This window comes from Chiloscyllium plagiosum, unplaced genomic scaffold (genome assembly GCF_037043375.1).
Source record: "Chiloscyllium plagiosum isolate Xiang-an unplaced genomic scaffold, Cpla_swu_hap1 HiC_scaffold_12, whole genome shotgun sequence".
Lineage (NCBI taxonomy): Eukaryota > Metazoa > Chordata > Chondrichthyes > Orectolobiformes > Hemiscylliidae > Chiloscyllium > Chiloscyllium plagiosum.
Window position 1 is genome coordinate 14,558,966 of NW_028270150.1, and position 19,819 is coordinate 14,578,784.

At 42.7% G+C, this 19,819-nt stretch overlaps 1 protein-coding gene across 3 annotated transcripts in view; it reads right to left on the bottom strand.

The window, feature by feature from the left end:
* Positions 1 to 19,819, bottom strand: part of ncam2a (neural cell adhesion molecule 2a) — a 1,585,154-nt gene that overhangs the window by 295,773 nt on the left and 1,269,562 nt on the right. For all 3 annotated transcript variants that reach the window (XM_043701406.2, XM_087992469.1, XM_087992470.1), the window contains one exon: positions 3,746 to 3,919. In XM_043701406.2, the coding sequence (XP_043557341.2) occupies positions 3,746 to 3,919 (174 nt within the window). The remainder of the gene's footprint in view (positions 1 to 3,745; positions 3,920 to 19,819) is intronic.

Here is a 19,819-nt window from a genome sequence, read left to right on the forward strand (position 1 = left end):
CACAATGGGTAACTTAGCATGGCCAATTCATCTAACTTGCACATCTTTGGACTGTGGGAGAAATCCCACACAGACAGAGCAAACTGCAAACTTCACACAAACAGTCACCTGAGGCTGGAATCAAACCCAGGTCCCTAGCACTGTAATGCAGCAGTGCTAACCACTGAGCCATCATGCCACCCAAGTTCATCTTGATCAAAACTTACCTCTAGCTCTCATTCAAATAAAACAAAGAACTGCAGAAACTGGAAATCTGAAACAAGAACTGAAATTACTGGAGAAACTCAGCAAGTCTAGCAGCACCTGTACAGACAAAGCAGAATTAATGTTTTGAGTTCAGTGACCCCTCTTCAGAGTTCTGAATCTATACCAAAGACCTGATTGAGAAATGGCCATGCTGTTGGTTAGGCATAAAGGGAAGGGACACATCATAAGGAGCAATTGTTATCAGATGTTAACATAGAACTGGTAAGCACCTGTATAGGGTATACTCTCCCCACTCGATTGATAGACGAATTTCAGAGTGTCTGTTATAAGAAGGATATTATTAAACTGGAGAAGGTTCAGAAAAGATTTACCAAGATGTTGTAGGGAATGGAGGGTTTGAGATAGACTGGAAAGGCTGGGACTTTTTTTCTGGAGCGTAGGAGGTTGAGAGGTGACCTTATAAAGGTTTATAAAGTCATGAGAGACATTGATAAAGTGAATAACAAGGGTCTTTTCCCTCGTGTGGGAGAGCTCAAAACTAGGAGACATATTTTTAAGATGAGAGGAGAAAGATTTAAAAAGGACATGAGGGTCAACTTTTTTACACAGAATGGTTTGTGTGTGAATGAACAGCCAGAAAGTGATGGAGGCAGGTGCAGTTACAACTTTTAAAAGACATTTGGATAAGTTAATGAATAGAAAAGGTTTGGAGGGATGTGGACCAAGCGCAGGCAGGTGTTCTGAAGAAGAGTCATCCAGACTCGAAATGTTAACTTGCTCTCTCTTCATGGATGTGACCTTTGTTATTTTCAGTACAGATTCCAGCATCTGCAGTAATTTGCTCTGAAAGGCAAGTGGGAACAGTTTGGTTTGGGAACATTGTCGACGTGGACTGCTTTGACTGAAAGGTTTGTTTCCATGCTGTATGACTGTATAGCACTGTTTTGGGCAATCTCTATTCTAAATAATAACATTACAATTTACACTGCACCAAACATAATAGCTTTGCTCAGTGTTGGGATTAGCATAAACTCTCATATGCATCTTTAAATAGAAATCTAATTTTAAGTGGTGTGAAATTGGAAAATTTATTAATTACGAAGAAATAAAATTAATCTATGTGGCCCTGGAGGCTTGAAAACAAAATTAGAATTTGACACAAACCTGAGGCATTCAAAACATTGACTTTACATTTTGCTGTAGCAGAAAGTTCATTAATGAGAGATGCCCTTCCATATTTAGGTTTCTCCATACTTTTGTCCAGATCTCCTGATCTGACTAATGTGCTCTGAAGGTCATATTGGACTCCTTGAAGATCTCCACAATCTGACTGCCTGCACATTGTACAGGAGGCTTACATTTTTGATGGATAATTACCTTATGCCTCCGAAAAAGTCTGCCACTCTAAATTTGAGTTGTTGGAGACTTCCAAGGGTTCCAAGCCACTTACCTGTATAGTTATTCAAAACGTTAGAGGATTAAAATCTGTTCTGAGTGACTATAAAGCTAGTGTGCTCTCCCAATCTCTCTAGCTCACTGCTGATTCCTTTTGAATTATCTCATGATAGATCCTTCCCCAACCTGATCAGACACTCCCCAACCCAACCTGTCTATGCCTGAGTTCCCTTCCTGGTGTACCCTAAACCCTTAGCCACCTACCTGGCACCTACCCACTTTGTCAGTTGCCTGCCAACTTACTCATTCATCCACTTATCAATCAGCTCAACCCCTCAACTCACCAGCTTTGTGACCCCCCCCCCACCACCCCCCCTCACCCAGTAATCTGACATCTTTATATTCTCTCCAAGGGTTTGCAATGGGGCTTTCAGATGTGTAAACCCTTCACTTATTGGAATACAATAAATGGCAGAATTGTTACAGCACAGAAGAGACCATTTGGCCAGTCACTTATGTACCTTTCTATCATCTTGCTCCAATCTCCTGCCTTTTCCCTATATCCCTGCTCACCATTTCTATCCAAATAACCACCCAATGCCGCTCGTGAGCGTCTCCATTGAATCTGCCTCCACCACATTCCCAGGCAATGCATTCTAAACCCTAACTGTTTGCTGTGTGGAATGGTTTTTGCTAATGCCCTTTAGGGAAGGAAACTGCCATCCTGACCTGGTTTGTGAGTCCAGATCTACAGCAATGTGGTTGATTCTCAACTGCCCCCTGGGTGAGTAGGAATGAGCAATGAATGCTATCTAGCCAGTGATGCCCTCATCCCATGAATGAACTTTTAAAAAATAGTGTTCAGTGCCAGCTGGGGTATCAGTTAAGTTTAGTGCAGGGTGAAATTGTGGGCAGGATGAGTCCTGAGCAAGGGAAGGAGCAGCATTATGTCAGGCAGGAGATAAAGTGCATCAGGTCTGGCTCTGGGGGAAGAGGAGTGTTCCTGGTGTGGTATCATCCATGGTGTAACCAGGCCAACACAGAAGCCGGTACTAGGTTCAACAGCAGGGGGAGGGGTTGGCAGGTGGGGGTTGGGATTATTTTGGATTGGACTGTAGTTGTCAGGCCAGCCAGGGAGAAGGGTTTTGCCCGGGATGGTGGAGGTGATCATGTTAGTCTGTGGGATTCTGTTCTGGGGAAAGGTTTCTTGTCAGGATCCATGAGAATATCCATGTTAATTAGAGTGGGTGTCAAAGATTGTGTATAGAATGGGAAATGGAGAGAGTTGAGGAAAGGTACAATTAGATTTTGAGATCAAGGTAAAAGAAAAGTATACTTGCATTCAACAGTGAATACATTGACTGTACCATCAATACATCAGGAGAACCAGTGGGCGGCACGGTGGCACAGTGGTTAGCACTGCTGCCTCACAGCGCCAGAGACCCGGGTTCAATTCCCGCCTCAGGCGACTGACTGTGTGGAGTTTGCACGTTCTCCCCATGTCTGCGTGGGTTTCCTCCGGGTGCTCCGGTTTCCTCCCACAGTCCAAAGGTGTGCAGGTCAGGTGAATTGGCCATGTTAAATTGCCTGTAGTATTAGGTAAGGGGTAAATGTAGGGGTATGGGTGGGTTGCGCTTCGGCGGGTCGGTGTGGACTTGTTGGGCCGAAGGGCCTGTTTCCACACTGTAATGTAATCTAATGTAATCTAAAATCTTAATTATTCTGAGCTCTTTATGGAGCACAAGACTTGCACATTGAAACGATGCCAGCTACCAATTGTTGAGTATTCTTGGTGTCACATCAAAGAATGATACAACACAGAGGGAGAATAATGACCATATTCTATGTGTCATTCCTTTGAAAAAAGACTCCAATTAGAGTCACACCCCTGTTCTTTCTCCGTGGTCCTGCAAATGTTTGCCCTTCATATTTATCCAATTCCCTTTTGAAAATCACAACTGTATCTTCGTCCCTCATCCTTTTAGGCAGTCATTCCAGAACAATAACAACTCATTACACATCAAAAGTAATTCTCATCTTGCCTCTGTTTTTTTTTTGCCAATCAACTCAAATCCTGTTGCTGCTGAAACCAGCTTTTGTTTGACTCTGATACAATCCCGCGCACTCTATTCCAGTCACTTACTTTGACTCCCATTGGAATTCACTGTTTTCCAATCTCCTGAATCTGCTTCATTGACTTCCACTTGGTAGTGATGAATTGGGACCCCGCCATGTGAATCTGGCTTGGTGAAGGAGATTCTTGCAATTGTCTGCGATACAGCGAGGACTCTCAATCCGTATGGTCGGGACGGGACAGCTGCCAAGGAAAAAAAAGCCACACAATGTCTGAGCAAACTCTGAGCAGCAAATTCAAATCTGCATCAATTACTAGTTTCTGATCTCTGCAGCATCTTCCACCAAGATTACTTTCTTCATTAGCTTGCTTCAGTAGCAGCAAAGCAGCCAAATTGTCAGGCCTGGCTAAGTGGGTAGTACTCTGAGGCAGAAGTGGTGGGTTCAATCTACTCTCTGGAGTTATGGAACAATATCTAGATTGATATTTGAGTGAACTCAGCTTTGCTGGCGGTGCAGCCTTTCAACAGGGAAGGAAGTGGTCATGTCAGTGCACTAGTAATCCAGATCCTCGACTAATGGCCTTGGGGGCAAGGGTTCAAATCTCACCACAAGAGCAAGGATTCAATTTACAGAATCTTGAACTAAAAATGCAACATTACACTGGCTATGAATCATTGATTGTTACTTGGTTCACCTACTTCCTCCAGGGAATGAAGTTTGCTCTTCATGTGTCAGCAGACCTACTGATGTATTGACTCTTAAACTCTGAATGGCCTGGCAAGGCATTCAATTATTTGCACTTTTTGAAAATGCCTCTGCTACCACCTAAATCCGTTGAAAGAATATAAAGACGTTTCATTTCTCTGGCTGGAGAAAGTGATCTATACCATGGCACTACTTGATGGGTAAGCAAGGGGGGCTTGCTTCCTGACTGATATTTATCCCACAACAGGCATAGCAAAAATAGACTTTTCTTTTGTCCTTTATATCATTGTCACAAGTGGGATCTTGCTGTGCACCAGCTGCCTGATGAAAGCATCTGTAAAACTATAATGCAAAATCGATTATTTGACTGTAGAAAAGAATCACTTGTACACCACGATGATGTGAAAGGTCCGTAAATGAATGCACATTCTTGGTTAGACCTATTGGTTAGTGCATTCTGTATATAACTCAAGTAACCGAATGGGTATTTGAGAAGATTGTCACTGGAGAATGAACTGATGTGTCTGTAGTTGCTGTAAGCCTTTGCTTTATCATCAACAATAGCTTACAGCTTCTTTAATGCAGAAATGTCCCAAGGCAATTTGTAGAAACGTGGTCAGACAAAAATGAATGCCAAACGGACAAAGAAAATGTTAACAATGATGGCTACAATGCTTTTAGTACTGATCCTATATTTATACCTTTGTGTACTGACCCTATATTTATACCTTTGATTCCACAAATGAGAATTACCTTTAACAATTTGATCTCTCAAATCAATGAATGATACAGCATAACCATACAGCTTATCATGCCTGTGACAGCTCCTTGAATTACCTAATTAGCCTCTTCCCCCACTGCTCTTTTCCTACTGTATCATACCCCTTCATTCAATTTCACCGTTCAAAGTTATCATTGAGTCTCCTTAAACCATCCTTTCCTGATCATAAGAAGCCCTTTTGTAATTGTTAAGATGCCTATGAGATTGTCCTTGATTGCCTCAGCTCTAATATGCTTTGTTGTTCTGATCTGACTGTTAGGAAGTTCATTAAATAATGTGTCTTAGATGGTGCCAAGCTGTACTTGCAAGGCCGATAGACGCTAGGAATTACAGAGGGTGGAAACAGATTGCAACACATGTGCCACATGGGTTAGAAACACTGCACTTTTAAAATTACTTCCCCATTTATGCTGTACATTGACCTTCAGCAGTTATTGATGTTGCTGATTTCATTATGATTCCATTACACTTCTTTTCTCACTTTATCCTGAAAGCAAGTTATTAGGATACCAATATCAATTCCCTGTCAAACACATGGCAGTCTTGGTTGATTGGAGTCCACCATCCACAAAAGGCTTCCACGCTTGTTGCCTTTGTGACATGTCCTGTGGACTATCTCGAAGTCAGTGTTGCTGCGTAAAATGACTGCAAAAGCAATTCGCTGCTGAAATCAAACCAGAGATTCTTTAGCTCCTCACCGTCACAAAATACCAACCCCACGGTCATTCCTTGGATCTGAACACTTTATACTCTGTATGAATGGAATCCATCGATATGTTCTGTGAAAATGAGGGGATTACAGCCAAACAACTTTGCATTAGGCTTGTCACTGGTGTCACTGAACCTGAATCTGTTTGGAAGATTTGCAAAGACAACAGGCAAGGAATATTTTGACAATCAGTGAGAATTTTGAGATCCTTTGGAACACTTAATATTCGACCATTATTTGAGAGTAACATGGTTTGAAAAAGTAAGTAGGAAGAAAATGGTTCCTTGTTCAGTTCCTCACTTCTGTGGGCACTTATTCTTCTGATCATTGATCTTATTTGTCCCTGTGGGATCTTGCTGTTCATATATTGCCTGCCACATCTTCTCCATTGCAATAGTAACCTCCCTTCAAAAGTAACTCATTGCTTTAAGGCACTTTCGAATGCATGAAGAAGGGTTACTGGATTCAAAATGTTAACTCTGCTTTCTCCCCACAGATACTGCCATACCTGCTGAGTTTCTTCAGCAATTTCTATACTTGTTTGTTTGAAATCCCTTACAGTTATAAAAAAGTGCTAGTTTGTTTTCATTTCCGTGTCAGGTTGTGAAAAGAGGGAGAAGGGACATAGGAAGAAAAATATTCAACTGAACTGCCCAGTTGTTAATAGAGTGGACTGAGTCACCTTTCCTTTCTTTGGGAAGGATAATGGTGGAGTGGTATTGTTGGTGGGCAAGCGTGGTAATGGCTTGGGGATCTTGGTTCAATTCCTGCCATGATAAATGGTAAAATTTGAATTAAACTTTAAAAAATTTTTGAGATTAAAAGTCAAATGATGATCATTATTGAATGTGATAAAAATTCCATAATTCATTACAGAAAGAAAACTTTCATCCTGAATTCTGTCTGCATGACATTCAACACCAGTTCCACTGATTGGTTATTGACTGTCCTCTGAAAGGCACAGTATGTCACTCAGTTGTATCATAAAATTATAAAGACATAGGAGCAGAAATTAGGCCATTCAGCCCATTGAGTCTGCCCTGCCATTCAATCACAGCTGATAAGGACTGTCATGTGTTGATAAGGTAAGGGTTTTCCACTTCTTTTTTATCATGAGACTGGTAAAAAAAAATCCTTTTTTCTTTCTTCATTTATCAATTATTTGAAAAACAGTATAGCAGAGAAGTATTAGAAATTAATTAACTCATAAGTTTAAATAAATTAACAAAGTAATTAACTATGTAAAGTTGGCTAGGCAGGTGATGTAGCTGTATGCTGCGGGAGCTGGCTGTTCCCACTGTTAACTGCACTGACCACATCTGCAACAAGTGTTGGTTGCTGGAGGAACTCCAGCTCAGAGCTGATGAGCTGGAATCTGAACAGGGAGAGTTACCTGGATGCCTCTTTTCAGGAGGCTGGTGGAGTAAGTAATTCAAATTCAGTTAGTGATCAGGGACAACAGGGTGTGATTGCAAATGAAGCAGTTAGGGGAATCCTGACTTCAGGAATGGAGGAACCTCAGCTCTTGACCTTATCCAACAGGTATGAGATGCTTTCTCCCTGTATGGATAAGGAAAAGGGCTGCGGGGAGGATGAGTCAGCTGACCATGGCACCATGCTGCAGAAGGCCATTCGAGAGAGGGGAGCAAAAAGACAAGTAGTTGTTATAGGGGATTCTATAATTAGGGGGTCATGTAGTATCCTTTACGAGACGGATCAGGAGTCCCGCATAGTGTGTTGCCTGCCAAGTGCCAGGGTACAGGACATCTCTGACTGGCTTGAAAGGATATTGGAGTGGGAGGGGGAGGATCCAGTTGTTGTGATCCATGATGGGACAAACAACATAGCAAGGGTAGGATAGAGAACCTGTTTGGGGATTATCGAGCACTGCGAACGAAATTAAGGAACACCCCTAGATTACTGCCTGAGCCACATGCAAATTGGCTTAGGGACAAGAAAATTAGGGAAGTAAACATGTGGTTAAGGGAGTGCTGTGGTAAAGAGGGGTTTCATTTCATGGGGCATTGGTATCTGTTATGGAACAGAAGGATCTGTACCGATGGGATGGTCTCCACCTCAACCGATCTGAAACCAAAGTTCTAGTGAAAAGGAAAAATAGGGTGTCACTCGGAGTTTAAACTTGTGTGTTGGGTGGAAGGGAAAGGGAAAACAATAGAAAGTATAATGGTAAATGAAAAAGTAAGCAGCAGGTTTGTATGTTTGCAGGAGGGTTTAAGATCAAAGCAATCTATGAAAGAAGTAAAAAGGAAGGTTAACTCAGGAGACATTATTAGAGGTGTTTGAAATCATGAGAGTAAGAAAGCTAGCATAAGAGTACTTTATCTGAATGCTCATATTATTCATAACAAGGTCGGTGAGCTAACGGCACAAATCATCACAAATGAATATGATTTGGTAGCCATTACAGAGACATGGTTACAGGATGGTCACAACTGGGAGTTAAATACCCAGGGGTATCAGACTATTTGGAAGGACACACAGGAAGGTAAGGGAAATTAGAAATTCCACAAAAGAAAAAGTCACTGATAGGCACAGTCTATAGGACAGGTCAGGCAGCATCTGAGGAGCAGGAGATTAGATGTTTCAGGCAAGAGCCCTTCATCAGGAAAGGCTCTTGTCCAAAATGTTAACTCTCTTGCTCCTTGGATGCTGCCTGACCTGCTGTGCTTTCCCAGCACCACACTCTCAACTGTGATCTGCAGCAGCAGCAGCTCTCATTTTCTCCTAGTAGTCTAAAGGACATCAAATAATAACATCACACTGGGGCAGGCAATAAATAAAGAAATAACTAATGCCTGTAAAAAATACTATGGCAATTATCATAGGGGATTTTAATCTCCATGTCAATTAGTCGAACCAGTCAAGGTAGCCTTGAGGTAGTTTTCTTGAACAGCATGTAATGGAACCAACGAGGGAGCAAGCTATCCTAAATACAGCCCTGTGTTATGAGAAAGGAATAATTAATGACCTCACAGTTAGAGATTCTCTTGGAAGGAGTGATCACAGCATGGTTGAATTTAGAATACAGATGGAGATTTTGAAGAGAAAATCCAATAACAGGGTCCTGCACTTAAACAAGGGAGAGTACAATAGAATGAGGGAGGACTTGGCTAAAGTAGACTGGAAACAAAGGTTATGTGGTGGGACAGTTGATGAGCAGTGGAGGACTTTCAAACCAATTTTTCAAAGTGCTTAGCAAAAGTATATCCCAGTGGAAAGAAAGGACTGAAAAAAGGGGGTAATCTGCCATGGTTGTCTAAAGAAATACAGGAGGCTTTCAAAGTGAAAGTGAAGGCGTAAAAAGTGGCTAAAACAGCAGGAAACTGCAAGATTAGGAAAACTTAAGGTCAACAGAAAGCCATAAAAAGAGCTATAAAGAAAAGTAAGATAGAATATGAGAAAGAATTAGCACAGAATATAAAGAGAGATAGCAAAAGTTTCTATGAATATATAAAATGAAAACGAGTGACTGAAGTAAACATTGGTCCTTTAGTGGATGAGATGGGGCAGTTAGTTATAGGATATGATGAAATGGCTGAGACATTGAGCAGGTATTTTGTGTCAGTCTTCACAGTGGAGGACACAAATAACATGCCAGTATGTGACAAAGAGATAAAGGTATGTGAGGACCTGAAAGCAATCGTTATCATGGAAGACGTAGTGTTGGGCAAGCTAATGGAGTTAAGAATAGACAAGTATCCTGGCCCTGATGGAATGCATCCCAGGGTACTAAAAGAGATACGGTGGAAGAAATAGCAAGTGCACTTGTGGTAATTTTCCAAAACTCGCTGGACTCTGGGGCAGTTCCAGAAGATTGGGAAGCAGCAAATATGATGCCACTGTTTAAAAAGGGAATTAGACAAAAGATGGGGAATTTTGGACCAGTGGGGATTATATTGACTGAAATTCAGAAAAATGAGGGGAAATCTTATAGAAACATAAAATTAAAAACAAAATATGTAAGATAGAAGTAGAGAGGATGTTTCCACTGGCAGGTAAAACTAGGATAAGAGGGCATAGCCCTAAAATTAGAGGGAGCAGATTTAGGACTGAATTCAGAAGGAACTTCTTCATCCAGAGAGTTGTTAATCTATGGAATTCCTTACCTAGTGAAGTAGTTGACACGACTTCAGTAAACATTTTTAAAGCTAAGGTAGATTTTGTTTTGAAAAAAAAATTGAATTAAGGGTTACGGTGAGAGGGTGGGTAAGTGGAGCTGAGTCCGTGAAAAGATCAGCCATGATCTTATTGAGTGGCGGAGCAGGCTCGAAGTACCAGACGGCCTACTTCTGCTCCTAGTTCTTATGTTCTTATATGTTTCTCAACTCCATACTCCAGCTTTCTTGCCTTGGACAACTTGATACTCAAGAACCTATCTATCTCCGTCTTAAATATACTCAATGACCTGGCCTCCACAGCCTTCTGTGGCAGTGAATTCCATAGATTCACCACTCTCTGGCTGAAGAAGTTTCTCAAAATGTGGTCTGACCAGAGCCTTATAGAGCCTAAGAAGTACATCCCTGCTTTTATATTCAAGTCCTCTCAAAATAAATGCCATCATTGCATTTGATTTCCTAACTACTGACTCAACCTGCAAGTTTACCTTGAGAGAATCCTGGATTCAAAACTCCCAAATCCCTTTGCACTTCAAACTTCTGAATATTTTTCCCCATTTGGACAATAGTCCATGCCTCTTCTTCCGGCCAAAGTGCATGACCTCACTCTTTCCCAAATTGTACTCCATGTGCCACTTCTTTGCCCACTCTCCTAACCTGTCCAACTCCTTCTGCAGCCTCCCTGCCTTGTCAATACTACCTGTCCCTCCACCAATCTTGGTATCATATGCAAACTTAGCCAGAATGCCTTCAGTACCTTCATCCAGGTCATTAATGTATAAATTGACAAGTTGTGGCCTCAACATTGAGCCTTGCGAACACCACTGTCACTGGCTGCCATCATGAGAAGGACCCTTTTATCCCCAATCTCTGCTTTCTGCCAGACAGCCAAGTTTCTATCTATGCCAGTACCTTTTCTCTAACACCATGGGCCTTTATCTTACTCAATAGCCTCCTGTGCAGCACCTTGTCAAAGGCCTTCTTGATGCCCAGATAGGTAACATCTATTGGCTCTAAAACGGTGCTATTTTCTGTCTCTGTGGATTGTGAAGGAGCAAATATGGCATTTAGTAGAGTGATATGCTCTTCCTGTTGGATATGGGAGTTTAGGGAGAGTTTCCAAGTTACTGATGATTATGTCTGCAGGAAATGAATTTGGCTGCAAATCCTATCAAGTCACATAGATCGGTTGGAGTGGCAGTTAGAGGCAGTGAGGAATTTACAGGAGTTGGGGGTGTGATGGTTGGCAGTTATAGGAAGAGAGAAATGGGTTAATTCCAGGAAAGGTAAGAGAGGTAGGCAGGTAGTGCAGGAGTCTTCTGTGGCTATCGCCATTTCAAACAAGTATGTTGTCTTGGAAAATGTCGGGAGTGATGGACTCTTAGGGGAATGTAGCATGAACAGCCAAGTATCTGGTATCAAAATAGGCTGTAATGTAATGAGGGGCATGTTGGGTTCCAAGTGAACTATTGTGATAGGGGACTCTCTAGTCAGAGTTAGAGACAGACATTTCTGAGGCTCTCCTTGGTCTAACCTGCTCATTACTTGGAACATAAAACATAGAAAATAGAACACAGAACATAAAACAGTACATCACAGTACAGGCCCTTTGAGACTTGATGTTGTGCTGACCTTTTAATCTACTCTAAGATCGGACTAACCTACATACCCTTCATTGTACTATCTTCCATGTGCTTATCCAAGAATCACTTAAATGTCCCTTATACATCTGACTATACTACCACCACTGGCAGTGCATTCTACACACCCACCACTCTCTGAGTAACAAACCTACATCTGACATTGCCCCTAAACATTCCTTCAATTACCATAAAATCATGCCTCTCATGATAGACATTTCCACCATGTGAATAGAAGTCTCTGGCAATCCACTCTATCTCTGCCTCTCATAAACTTGTACACTTCTATCAAGTCACGTCTGATCCTTGTTCATTCCAAAGAGACAAGCCAAAGCTCCCTCAACCTTTCATTATAAGACATGCTCTCCAGTCCAGGCAGTATCCTGGTAAATCTCCTCTGCACCTTCTCTAAAACATCTACATCTTTCCCATAATGAGGCGACCAGAACTGAACACAATTTTCTAACTCTGGATAGCTGCAGCATAACCTTATGGCTCTTAAACTCAATCCTCCCTGCTAATGAAAGCCAACACACCATACAACTTCTTAACAACTCTATCAACAAGGTTTGTGAAGGTTTGTAGCTCAGGTTGAGGTTTAGGGTGTAGGTTTGCTCGCTGAACTGTAGGTTTGATATCCAGACGTTTCATTACCTGGCTAGGTAACATAATCTGTGGCGACCTCCAAGTGAAGCGAAGCTGTTGTCTCCTGCGTTCTATTTATATGTTTGTCCTGGATGGGGTTCCTGGGGTTTGTGGTGATGTCATTTCCTGTTCATTTTTTGAGGGGTTGATAGATGGCATCTAGATCTATGTGTTTGTTTATGGCGTTGTAGTTGGAGTGCCAGGCCTCTAGGAATTCTCTGGCATGTCTTTGCTTAGCCTGTCCCAGGATAGATATGTTGTCCCAGTTGTAATAGTGTTTTTTTTTCATCCGTCTGTAGGGCTACGAGGGAGAGAGGGTCGTGTCTTTTTGTGGCTAGCTGGTGTTCATGTATCCTGGTGGCTAACTTTCTTCCTGTTTGTCCTACGTAGTGTTTGTGGCAGTCCTTGCATGGAATTTTGTAGATGATGTTGGTTTTGTCCACGGGTTGTACTGGGTCTTTTAAGTTTTTTAGTTTTTGTTTGAGAGTGTTGGTGGGTTTGTGTGCTACTAGGATTCTGAGGGGTCTTCGTAGTCTGGCTGTCATTTCTGAAACTTCTTTGATGTATGGTAAGGTGGTTAGGGTTTCCGGCTGTGTTTGGTCTGCTTGTCGTGGTTTGTTCTTCAGGAATCTGCGCACTGTATATTTTTTAATATCCGTTCTTCTTGAATACGTTGTATAGGTGGTTCTCCTCTGTTTTCTGAAGTTCGTCTGTGTTGCAGTGTGTGGTGGCTCGTTGGAATAGTGTTCTGATACAGCTTTGTTTGTGCGTGTTGGGATGGTTGCTGGTGTAGTTAAGTATTCGGTCAGTGTTTGTCGGATTTCTGTATACGCAGGTTTGTAGTTCTCCGTTGTCCGTTCTTTCGACTGTGACGTCCAGGAATGCGAATTTGTTGTTGGTTTCTTCCTCCTTGGTGAACATTATGCCTGTGAGGGTATTGTTGATGATGTTAAATGTCTCTTCTATCTTGTTTTGTTTTGTGATGACAAAGGTGTCATCTACGTAACGGACCCAGATTTTTGGTTTGATGGTTGGTAGGGCTGTTTGTTCTAGTCTTTGCATTCCTGCTTCTGCTATGAATCCTGATAGCGGAGATCCCATGGGTGTGCCGTTGGTTTGTTTGTAGATTATGTTGTTGAAGGTGAAGTGAGTGGTGAGGCACAGGTCCACTAGCTTCATGATATTTTGTTGGTAATGTGATTGATGGTGGTTGGTGTGTGTGTGATGGTCTCTTCTAAAGACAAAGCAATGATCTCATTCGACGTAACAGCACTGTTCACCTCCATCAACTTTGACCTGGCAAAGGAAACACTTACCACACTTTTAGAAGAGACCATCACACACACACCAACCACCATCAATCACATTACCAACGAAAACATCATGAAGTTAGTGGACCTGTGCCTCACCACTCACTTCACCTTCAACAACATAATCTACAAACAAACCAACGGCACACCCATGGGATCTCCACTATCAGGATTCATAGCAGAAGCGATAATGCAAAGACTAGAACAAACAGCCCTACCAACCATCAAACCAAAAATCTGAGTCTGCTACGTAGATGACACCTTTGTCATCACAAAATGAAACAAGATAGAAGAGACATTTAACATCATCAACAACACCCTCACATAAAGTTCACCAAGGAGGAAGAAACCGACAACAAACTCGCATTCCTGGATGCCACAGTTGAAAGAACGGACAACGGAGAACTCCAAACCTGCGTATACAGAAAACTGACAAACACTGACCAAATACTTAACTACACCAGCAACCATCCCAACACGCACAAACGAAGCTGTATCAGAACGCTATTCCAACGAGCCACCAACACTGCAGCACAGATGAACTTCGGAAAACAGAGGAGAACCACCTGTACAACGTATTCAAGAAGAATGGATACTCAAAAAATACAGTGCGCAGATTCCTCAAGAACAAACCACGACAAGCAGACCAAACACAGCCAGAAACCCTAACCACCTTACCATACATCAAAAAAGTTTCAGAAATGACAGCCAGACTACGAAGACCCCTCGGAATCCTAGTACTACACAAACCACCAACACTCTCAAACAAAAGCTAACAAACTTAAAAGGCCCAGTACAACCCATGGACAAAACCAACGTCATCTACAAAATTCCATGCAAGGACTGCCACAAACACTACGTAGGACAAACAGGAAGAAAGTTAGCCACCAGGATCCACAAACACCAGCTAGCCACAAAAAGATACGATCCTCTCTCCCTCGTAGCCCTACACACGGATGAAAAAAAACCACCATTTCAACTGGGACAACACATCTATCTTGGGTCAGGCTAAGCAAAGACATGCCAGAGAATTCCTAGAGGCCTGGCACTCCAACCACAACGCCATAAACAAACACATAGATCTAGATGCCATCTATCAGCCCCTCAAAAAACGAACAGGAAATGACATCACCACAAACCCCAGGAACCCCATCCATGACAAACATATAAATAGAAAGTAGGAGACAATAACTTCGCTTCCCTTGGAGGTCGCCACTGATGATGTTACCTAGCCAGGTAATGAAACATCTGGATATCAAACCTACAGCTCAGCGAGCAAACCTACACCCTAAACTTGATCAACTTGGGTGGCAACTTAGAAGATCTATGGACATGGATCCCAAGCTTTCTATGTTCCTCCACACTCACAAGAATCCTGCCTTTAACCCTGTATTCTGCATTCAAGTTCGACCTTCCAAAGTGAATGACTTCACACTTTTCGAGGTTGGTCTCTATCTGCCACTTATCAGCCCAGTTCTGTATCTTGTCAATGTCCTGTTGCAATCTCCAACAGCCCTCCACACTATCCATAGCTCCACCAACCTTCATGTCATTAGCAAACTTACTAACTTACTCTTCTACTTCCTCATCCAAGTCAATTATAAAAATCACAAAGAACAGTAGTCCAAAAACGAATCCCTGAAGAACACTACTGATCACCGAGCTCCAGACCATACACTTTCTATGCACCACCATCCTCTGTTTTACATAAGCCAGCCAATTCTATATCCAGACAGTCACATTTCCCAGTTTCCCATGATTCCTTACTTTCTGAATGACCCTACCACGGGGAACATTATCAAACACCTTGCTAAAATCCATGTACACTACATCCACTGCTCTACCTTTATCAATATGTTTTGTCACATCCTCAAAGAATTCAATAAGATTTGTGAGGCACGACCTGCCCCTCACAAAGCCATGCTGACTATTTCTAATCAAACTGTAGTTTTCCAAGTAATCATAAATCCTGTATCTCAGAATACTCTCCAATAATTTTCCCACCACTGATGGAAGACTCACTGGTCTGTAATTCCCAGGATTGTCCCTATTCCCTTTCTTGAACAAGGGAATAACATTCGCCACCCTTCATTCATCTGCTATTACTCGAGTGGACAGTGAGGATGCAAAGATCATTGCTAAAGGCACAGCAATCTCTTCCATCACTTCATGTACAAACCTAGGATTTATCCCGTCTGGCCCAGGGGACGTATCTATCCTTACATTTTTCAAATTTCCAGCACATTCTCCTTCCTAACATCAACTTGTTTGAGCATGTCAGTCTGTTTCACACTGCCCTTGGAAATGTCAAGGTCCCACTCAGTAGTGAATAATGAAGCAAAATATTCATTAAGACCCTCCTCTACCTCCTCCGACTCGAGGCATAAGTTCCCTCCACTATCCCTGATCGGCCCTCCCCTCACTGTAGCCATTCTCTTGTTCCTCACATAAATGCAGAATGCCTTTAGGTTTTCCTTAATCTTACACACTAAAGAGTCATAGAGTCATAGAGAGGTACAGCATGGAAACAGACCCTTCGGTATAACACGTCCATGCCGACCAGATATCCCATCCCAATCTAGTCCCACCTGCCAGCACCCGGCCCATTTTCCTCCAAACCCTTCCTATTCATATGCCCATCCAAATGCTTCTTAAATGTTGCAATTGTACCAGCCTCCATTACATCCTCTGGCAGCTCATTCCATACACATACCACCCTCTGCGTGAAAAAGTTGCCCCTTAGGTCTCTTTTATATCTTTGCCCTCTCACCCTAAACCTATACCCTCTAGTTCTGGATTCCCCGACCCCAGGGAAAAGACTTTGTCTATTTATCCTATCCATGCCCCTCATAATTTTATAAGCCTTTATTAGGTCACCCTTCAGCCTCCGACGCTCCAGGGAAAACAGCCCCAGCCTGTTCAGCGTCTCCCTGTAGCTCAGATCCTCCAACCCTGGCAACATCCTTGTAAATCTTTTCTGAACTCTTTCAAGTTTCACAACATCTTTCCGATAGGAAGGAGACCAGAATTGCACGCAATATTCCAATAGTGGCCTAACCAATGTCCTGTACAGCCGCAACATGACCTCCCAACTCCTGTACTCAATACTCTGACCAATAAAGGAAAGCATACCAAACGCCTTCTTCACTATCCTATCTACCTCTGACTCCACTTTCAAGGAGCTATGAACCTGCACTCCAAGGTCTCTTTGTTCAGCAACACTCCCTAGGACCTTACCATTAAGTGTATAAGTCCTGCTAAGATTTGCTTTCCCAAAATGCAGCACCTCGCATTTATCTGAATTAAACCCCATCTGCCTCTTCTTAGCCCATTGACCCATCTGATCAATATCCGGCTGTAATCTGAGGTAACTCTCTTCGCTGTCCACTACACCTCCAATTTTGGTGTCATCTGCAAACTTACTAACTGTACCTTTTATGCTCACATCCAAATCATTTATGTAAATTACAAGAAATCGTGGACCCAGCACCGATCCTTGTGGCACTCCACTGGTAACAGGACTCCAGTCTGAAAAACAACCCGCTACCACCACCCTCTGTCTTCTACCTTTGAGACAGTTCTGTATCCAAATGGCTAGTTTGCCCTGTATTCCGTGAGATCTAACCTTGCTCACCAGTCTCCCATGGGGAACCTTGTCGAACGCCTTACTGAAGTCCATTTAAATCACATCTACTGCTCTGCCCTCATCAATCTTCTTTATTACTTCTTCAAAAAACTCAATCAAGTTTGTGAGACATGATTTCCCACGCACAAAGCCATGTTGACTATCCCGAATTAGTCCTTGCCTTTTCAAATGCATGTACATCCTGTCCCTCAGGATTCCCTCCAAAAACTTGCCCATCGCCAAGGTCAGGCTCATTGGTCTATAGTTCCCTGGCTTGTCCTTACCGCCCTTCTTAAACAGTGGCACCACGATTGCCAACCTCCAGTCTTCCGTCACCTCACCTGTGACTATCGATGATACAAATATCTCAGCAAGAGGCCCAGCAATCACTTCTCTCGCTTCCCATAGAGTTCTTGGGTACACCTGATTTCCTGGGGATTTATCCACTTTTAACTGTTTCAAGACATCCAGCACTTCTTCCTCTGTAATCTGGACATTTTGCAAGATGTCACCATCTATTTCCCTACAGTCTATATCTTCTATATCCTTTTCCACAGTAAATACTAATGCAAAATATTCATTTAGTATCTTCCCCCATTTTCTGTGGCTCCACACAAAGGCTGCCTTGCTGATCTTTGAGGCGCCCTATTCTCTCCCTAGTTACCCTTTTGTCCTTAATATATTTGTAAAAACTCTTTGGATTCTCCTTAATTCTATTTGCCAAAGCTATCTCATGTCCCCATTTTGCCCTCCTGATTTCCCTCTTAAGTATACTCCTACTTTCCATATACTCTTCTAAGGATTCACTCGATCCTAACATATGCCTCCTTCTTTTTCTTAACCAAACCCTCAATTTCTTTAGTCATCCAGCATTCCCTATACCTACCAGCCTTTCCTTTCACCCTGACAGGAATATACTTTCTCTGGATTCTTGTTATCTCATTTCTGAAGGCGTCCCATTTTTCAGCCGTCCCTTTACCTGCGAACATCTGCCCCCAAACAACTTTCAAAAGTTCTTACCTAATACCGTCAAAATTGGCCTTTCTTCAATTTAGGACTTCAACTTTTAGATCTGGTCTATTTTTTTCCATCACGATTTTAAAACGAATAGAATTATGGTCGTTGGCCCCAAAGTGCTCCCCCACTGACACCTCAGTCATCTGCCCTGCCTTATTTCCAAAGAGTAGGTCAAGTTTTGCACCTTCTCTAGTAGGTACATCCACATATTGAATCAGAAAATTGTCTTGTACACACTTAAGAAAGTCCTCTCCATCTAAACCTTTAACACTATGGCAGTCCCAGTCGATGTTTGGAAAGTTAAAATCCCCAACCATAACTACTCTATTATTCTTACAGATAGCTGAGATCTCCTTACAAGTTTGTTTCTCAATTTCCCTCTGACTATTGGGGGGTCTATAATACAATCCCAATAAGGTGATTATCCCTTTCTTACTTCTCAGTTCCACCCAAATAACTTCCCTGGATGTATTTCCGGGAATATCCTCCCTCAGCACAGCTGTAATGGTATCCCTTATCAAAAATGCCACTCCCCCTCCTCGTTTGCCTCCCTTTCTTTCCTTCCTGTAGCATTTGTATCCTGGAACATTAATCTGCCAGTCCTGCCCATCCCTGAGCCATGTTTCTGTAATTGCTATGATATCCCAGTCCCATGTTCCTAACCATGCCCTGAGTTCATCTGCCTTCCCTGTTAGGCCCCTTGCATTGAAATAAATGCAGTTTAATTTATAAGTCCTACCTTGTCCCTGCCTGCGCTGACTGTTTGACTCACTTCTGTTCTCAGCTGTACCCGTCTCAGATTGATCTCTTTCCTCACTATCTCCCTGGGTCCCATCTCCCTGGGGGGGTCTCCCTGGGTCCCACCCCCCCCACCTTACGAGTTTAAATCCTCCCAAGCAGTTCTAGCAAATTTCCCTGCCAGTATATTAGTCCCCTTCCAATTTAGGTGCAATCCGTCCTCCTTGTACAGGTCACTTCGACCCCAAAAGAGATTCCAATGATCCAAAAATGTGAATCCTTCTCCCATACACCAGCTCCTCAGCCATGCATTCATCTGCTCTATCCTCCTATTCCTGCCCTCACTGGCTCGCAGCACTGGGAGTGCTACCAGATATTACTACCCTTGAGGACCTCCTTTTTAAATTTCTGCCTAACTCTCTGTAATCTCCCTTCAGATTCTCAACATTTTCTCTTCCAATGTCGTTGGTTCCAATGTGGACAATGACCTCCTGCTGGCCCATCTCCCCCATGAGAACATTCTGCACCCTCTCTGAGACATCCTTGATCCTGTAACCAGGAAAACAACACACCATTCTGCTTTTTCTCTGCTGGCCACAGAAACGTCTGTCTGTACCTCAGACTACAGAATCCCCTAACACAATTGATCTCTTGGAAACCGATGTACCCTTCATTGCATTAGAGCCAGTCTCAATACCAGAAACTTGTCTGTTTGTGCTACGTTCCCCTGAGAAACCATCACCCCCTACATTTTCCAAAACAGCATACCTGTTTGAAATGGGTATATCCACAAAAGACTCCTGCCCTAGGTGCCGACCTCTCTCACCCTTCCTGG